Source organism: Ammodytes marinus, assembly GCF_949987685.1.
Source record: "Ammodytes marinus genome assembly, chromosome: 5".
Classification (NCBI taxonomy): domain Eukaryota; kingdom Metazoa; phylum Chordata; class Actinopteri; order Uranoscopiformes; family Ammodytidae; genus Ammodytes; species Ammodytes marinus.
This window is the reverse complement of record NC_137234.1, coordinates 18,047,156-18,053,528: the sequence shown is the minus strand read 5'-3', so window position 1 is coordinate 18,053,528 and position 6,373 is coordinate 18,047,156. Positions and strand designations below refer to the sequence as shown.

At 38.5% G+C, this 6,373-nt stretch overlaps 1 protein-coding gene across 1 annotated transcript in view; it reads right to left on the bottom strand.

The window, feature by feature from the left end:
* The window catches only part of LOC307251295 (voltage-dependent calcium channel subunit alpha-2/delta-1), a 66,145-nt gene extending 63,745 nt beyond the window's left edge, over window positions 1-2,400 (bottom strand). Inside the window, exon 1 of the mRNA XM_080028622.1 lies at window positions 2,266-2,400. Coding sequence (XP_079884748.1) covers window positions 2,266-2,354 — 89 coding nt within the window. The 5' untranslated portion in view covers window positions 2,355-2,400. The remainder of the gene's footprint in view (window positions 1-2,265) is intronic.
* Window positions 2,401-6,373: the final 3,973 nt, after the last annotated feature.

The window sequence follows — 6,373 nt, the reverse complement described above, 5'->3', positions numbered from 1 at the left end:
TTGCCTGCAAAGCTCACAATGACACAGTCACCATCATCATCTTTCTGGCCATCTGAACTCTCATCAGTGGTGTCGTTAAGTGGAATTGAGATGTCACTCTCTTCTGAGCTAATGTAGACAATCTCTTTCTTTTGGTGACTAGCGTATACAGCCATGCCACTGGCACAACTCTCAGAAATGTACTTTGCACTAGTTGCTCCGTGCTTGTGGAACCAACTGCCACCTGACAAATGTGAATCCCCCTACATTTCTGCCTTTAAATCCAGGCTCAAAACCCATATGTACACCCTGGTGTTTACTCCCCATTAACTATCTTACCTCTGCACTACTATCTGTGTTTATGTGGATGTATGGGCTTTACGTCTTTTATTTTGGTTATTGTTATTTTACCTTCATTGTTTATCTACTGAATGCACTATGTACAGCACTTTGGACAGTGCAAACTGTCATAAATGTGCTTTTGTAAATACATGTTACTTACTTACATACTTATAACTTACCTAGGCCCTTTGGCACAAATCACCCCATCCCCAGAATGTTGGATAATAGGCATGATGCAGCAATTTAGGGCTGACATCGTGCTAACTATATAGACTCAAAGTGTAGCATACCAAAGCACTAAAACATGTGTCAAATGTTTTCAAACGTGTCTATAATTGTTCAGACACAATAATCAAAAAACCTTGATCATGGACATTTTACTTTGAAAGGCAAAACACAGTTTTTTTATCTTAAATGTGCTTATATCTTATTCCTTGTGTCTCCCTTATTTACAGGATGAGTCAAATGAATGGCTCTTCTTAAATATGTGGTCACATTTCCAATTTCTTCCACGGTTTTCTAGAAACAAGGGGTGGCACAACTTCCAAAATGCACAACTTAGGCCACTCTCCCCTATATCCTCAACATCAAGCTCAGGGATATTTGTTTGTTTGGACTGCAACAGTGCTGAATAAGAATGATAATTATCTGCTGTAGATGTTCCTTTTAAAAAGAGCCCTCCACAACATCCTCTGCTCTTAGTAGAAACTGGCAACCGTTCAAGGATAGAGGTCAAGGGAATAAAGATGGTAATATTGGATGGTCACATTCACCACAGCAAATCCAAGGCAGATGGTCAGCCTCCAGTGTATTGTTCAATTAGAATAGATGCAGTCTATAGAGCACTCAAGTCTGCATCAGTATTGTGTGTGAAAGGCGCAATCAAACATAGTCTTGTAAATCTTTTTCTAATCGTTCATACTTTGTAAGTCAAATTCACCTGCAGGATGATCCATGTATTTTGGATAATCGTGAAAATGACTCTGAGGTACTCATTCATTCACAAATTCACACTGAGCATCCACCCGATTTCTTGAACAAGGGGATGTAAGCTGATGTGTGGCTCTTCTTTGCTTTCACCACTAGGGTTCTCAAATACATGGACTGTGATAGTGTGTGTACTAATGTCATAGCTCCATAAATTTCACAAGTGGTCATCTGCATTAATCACAGTTCCAAAAGTAAATACATGTGCAGCCCCTTGAAAACTAAAACCTAAAGTTGTTCTATATTGTAAACACAGCATGTTGATATAATGATATGTTAATGTAGGCCTACCTCAAATGTATGATGGGTCATACAATATTTTCTGGATGGACCTTTAATTATGTAGGGTGACAGGAAACCAATGAAACACTTCTGAATGTAAACTATTTTTACTCAAAGAGAACTTGGTATAAGGTTACCTTTCTAAAATGCATGGATAGGCAATAGACTGTATACATGTCTAATAGTTAGGATTTTCGAAGTTAATAATAGGGTTATTTGACCATATTTTAGCGGATCAGTATCTTATTATGATAGGGGAATTGATGACGCAAATCTCGCAAGGGACAACTTTTTTATTTTCTAACGTTCAAGGAGACTAATAGGACCAGGCAAAGCCACACTAACTTCTCAACAACTTCATAGAGGAGCCTTCACGGTGCTCCGTGACATCAGCCATCCACCGGCGACACACTGCTGATTACCGTTACACACATGAATCACCGTCCGAAGGCGAGCCGCCGGAGGCAAGCTGAAATTCTGTCGACCATCAAACGTCTCTACAAGATGACCACCACCGGCGCATGAATGAAACGAACTGACCACCCCACGCTCCCACCCACATTTAATAGCTCATTAAATGTCATACTCTCTAAACGACGAGCACTTACACACACGAGTCTGCAACTTGACCAGGTAGGCTACTGCACGAAATTGGATTACAGAGGCTATACTTACATGAGCTGTGTGGGAAACTGCGATGCCAAAGACCCTTGCTGCCACAACAGGACCAGAAACACCCAGGCTCGTACCCTGCAGGTATCCATTGTAAATAAAACAAATTAAAAAAAGGAAAATGTGGGGGGAAATTCCCCGGCGTGCGTCAACACCAAATGTACTCCGCTCCCCTTCGCCGCCGATGAGTGGGAGCGGTGTGTAGGAGCAGCGTGAGTGGCAGACTGTCGCTCCCTCACAGATTAACGAACCCTGACGCCTCTAATCTGATCGCCCAGCTATCCAGCGCTCTAACAGGTACTGGAGCCGGATCTCTCTCTCTCTCTCTCTCTCTCTCTCTCTCTCTCTCTCTCTCTCTCTCTCTCTCTCTATCTCTCTTTCTCTATTTTACACACACAGACATACACGCACACACCTTGGTGTCCACCCTCCTATTCAATGTGTCAAAGAAAAAAAAACATGTTCCTGTTATCTTGTCATCGTGATTTGACCTAATGCAATTAGAATTCAGAATGATTTCTATTCATAATGAGATCTAATAGTTGGAGAGCTACAAAATGGAGATGATATTTCAAAATAATTGTGATCTTTTTTTTCAGGTGAACAGCATCTTTTTTTTTGTTCCCTATAAAGAAACCTGTGCCTTACAGAGGGTCTGAGTACAGATACCACACATACAAGCGCATGCATGCTGAATACAGAAGCAGGTGTGGCTCTTTAAAGTGCCCCACAACCTTCCAATTCCTACAACCTGGAGGGAAGGGATAATTTATTGGGTTTGCATGTGTAATCTTTGGCAGTCACTATCATTCATACTGGGACATGAGCGGCAGCAAGCAGATCAACTGTCCCACATGGGAGTGAGTGCTATAGTGCGGCCTATCTATTGATTCTCTACTGTAAAATCGTTTGAACAAAAAACAGTAAAACCCCAATAAAGTATCAGTGCAATCAATCATACCTGTTTTATAAGATTGACATTGCAGCTATGAGCCGCACATCGTAATATAACCGCTGCAGTATCTAAAACCACAGTTTCTGTCATAATTTTAAAATCAAAAAGCTTGAAACCACTTAATTGATTGAATAATTGTATGTGTGTGTGTGTGTGTGTGTGTGTGTGTGTGTGTGTGTGTGTGTGTGTGTGTGTGTGTGTGTGTGTGTGTGTGTGTGTGTGTGTGTGTGTGTGTGTGTGTGTGTGTGTGTGTGTGTGTGTGTGTGTGTGTGTGTGTGTGGCCTGTAGGGAGGGCAGGGCAGCACAAGCAGGATGCCTGGGGATTTGGTTATCAATCGTTGCTTGGCAACCACACACCATCTCTTGTGTCTTCACCCTCCCCTCCTCACTCACACACCCTCCCCCGTTTCTCTCTTTGTCTCTCCCATCACCACCTCTCCCCCTGCTCTCACTGTATCGCACTGTTGCTCTTCCCCCTTCCTCAGTTTCTCCACTGTTCTCACCCCCCTCCACTCCCTGTCACATCGCTGTCTTCACATTCTCTTTCGCTGCACCGTTCACTCACACTCATTTTCCCCCAGCAGAGGAACAGATCCACACGCTGATGGGATGGAGAAAAGTAAATGAGCGGTGAGAACTGGAGAGGTTAGGTGGAGGGCTGGGACATAATAGCATCTGCAGAGCTCCCCAATTTAATTATTTTGATTAATTGGGAACAGATTTTATATCAACCCGAATAGGAAGAGGTGTCAGACTAATGCCTGGGCTTATTCACATCTCGCCATCTAGAGTCTAAGAAATTGATATTAGAAAAAGAAAAGAAAAAACAAAGACCAGAATAAACACATACCGTATATGACACATGTCTTTAAACATTTGAATGGGTATATGAATATAATAACATCATATCCTTTCTTAAAAGGATGAACCACCTGTTGACATGGACGTCTCTGGTAATGTGTTAATGCACCACTGGTTAAATATGATTTATACTGTACAGCGAAGGTTGAGTTTATTAAATAAAGCACACTGCCATCTGGTGGTAAATCATTTCAATCACAAGAATAAATGGCTGAACATAATGATACTACTACTACTTACACTGATTTGGAACATAATTTGACCATGTTTCTAACAGATGTTCATTTCATATATATATATATGAAGTTTCCCTATACAAACACTTATAGTTTTTCACTTACCTGTTAGAATTTTATATTAAAACATATATACAATGTATTAACTACTTGGCCAAAGAAAACATAATTCTGATTTTGATTCTGCATCAGTGTGCCATATCTTCATACGTCCGCCCAATAAAGAATCAACGGCATGATCAACCATGGATATGTTTTTGTTCAAATGTAATCTGGGACCTTTTAGGTCAGGTTTCACTGACATTAAACTCTAGAAACAGGGAGTATGTATCAGCAAAGTATGCTTATCACAGAATGTTTGTATATCTCACCTGAGTGTATTTGCAGTATAGGATGGCCAAGTGTGAGTGCGCCCTTAAGAGGGTATACGGTTGCTTCCTTTTATTTTCCCATTAAAGGTAATTTAAATTAAATAAGTGTTGAGAAAAAGGGTTCCTTCCGTGCTGTAAATACATTCTTCATAGTTTAAGCCACAATTTGCATAACTTTAGCATCATCTACTGGTACTACCAATAATGACACCATACTTTTTTTCTTACTCTCAAAAGTCAAAAGATACAGTATGTTCCTCCTATTATCATAAGAAGTTTGTTAACTTCATTCAAACTCAGCTTCATTATTAAAACATAATCGTAAATAAACTTTATATATAATTGATAATGTATTATTATTATATTTATTAATGTTGATACATTTTGAATAGATATCCTTGTATATTTTATTATAGTCAAAACTATACGATGAAATATATTAAATAATGTTTTGATAGTGATATGTGGTGCAAATATATAGATGGAGTTATAAGGTAATATTGTGATATATGATACGGGGTATAATGTATAGTCAGTATAATATGGTAAATAACATTATAACTACAAACCATATATTCTATAATTTATGAAACCTGCAGAACTTTTTCTGTAATGTATGTTTGTATTTTTATTCTATTTGCTTATCGTTTCAGTTTTGTTTAATCAGGTTTTGCAACTGTTCTTGTGTTGATATTTAAATTATATGTTTAAAGGGTAGGCATAACCAGCTTCTGTCTACACATTTCCGGACAATATTCTGACCTACCATGTACTCTGCTTTGCTATCACGGGCCTAAAAAATAATAAATAACTTCCATACTTAAAACAAAATCAAGCCCAACTTTGCCGGTGTAATATAGCTCTTCTTAATATTTATTCTTTAGACTCAGGGGAAACATCTGATTTTTTTACAGCACATTTTGCATAATATCTCAACACATCCTGTGTACAACCACAAAACCATAACATTAAATTCTTTGTTTTTACACAGAGTGAAAAACGACAATTTTACAAGCATATTTTCTTTACAGTCAGCATACAGATAGATCTATACATATTGTCTCTATTTAAACATAATCTGTAGGCAAACTATACTGACAAACCATCAACAAAACATGCAACATCCAAAACATAAAGTCTCAGACATCTATTGAAGTTGTATAGATTTTAAATTTTTTTCCCTTTGTGTTGTTTCGGCTGTTTAACTGGACGTGGTTCCACAGATAGTCATTGGTTGACAGCAAATAATTACACAGTCAACTCCCCTTTTACAACTATAGACACGCATTGCTGTACAAGTCTTCTGTGATTTTTTTTCGACACTCACATGCTCGGACATCAGACAATATAAACATTCAATCTTTGTAGAAAATAAACACTTTATATACACATTTCAAAGGACTTTAGTCACATTCACACTCATTGGAACAACAACAAATGGATGATTTCACAATTACAGGCAACAGCTGATCTGAACAAACAGTATTTAGCTTGAGGGAAGTCTAATGAAACACGAGGGGGTTAAACAGTCATGACTGAGGGAACATGTCTTATTTACTGTACTGTGTACACAGACTCGTAAGTAGACTAAGAGCATGATGTACTAGTAAGAGTTATTTCTACCCAGATTGTGCATTGTGTTTAGTAACCCCAACATGTATATGTTTTTCTTTTGCCACATAGATACA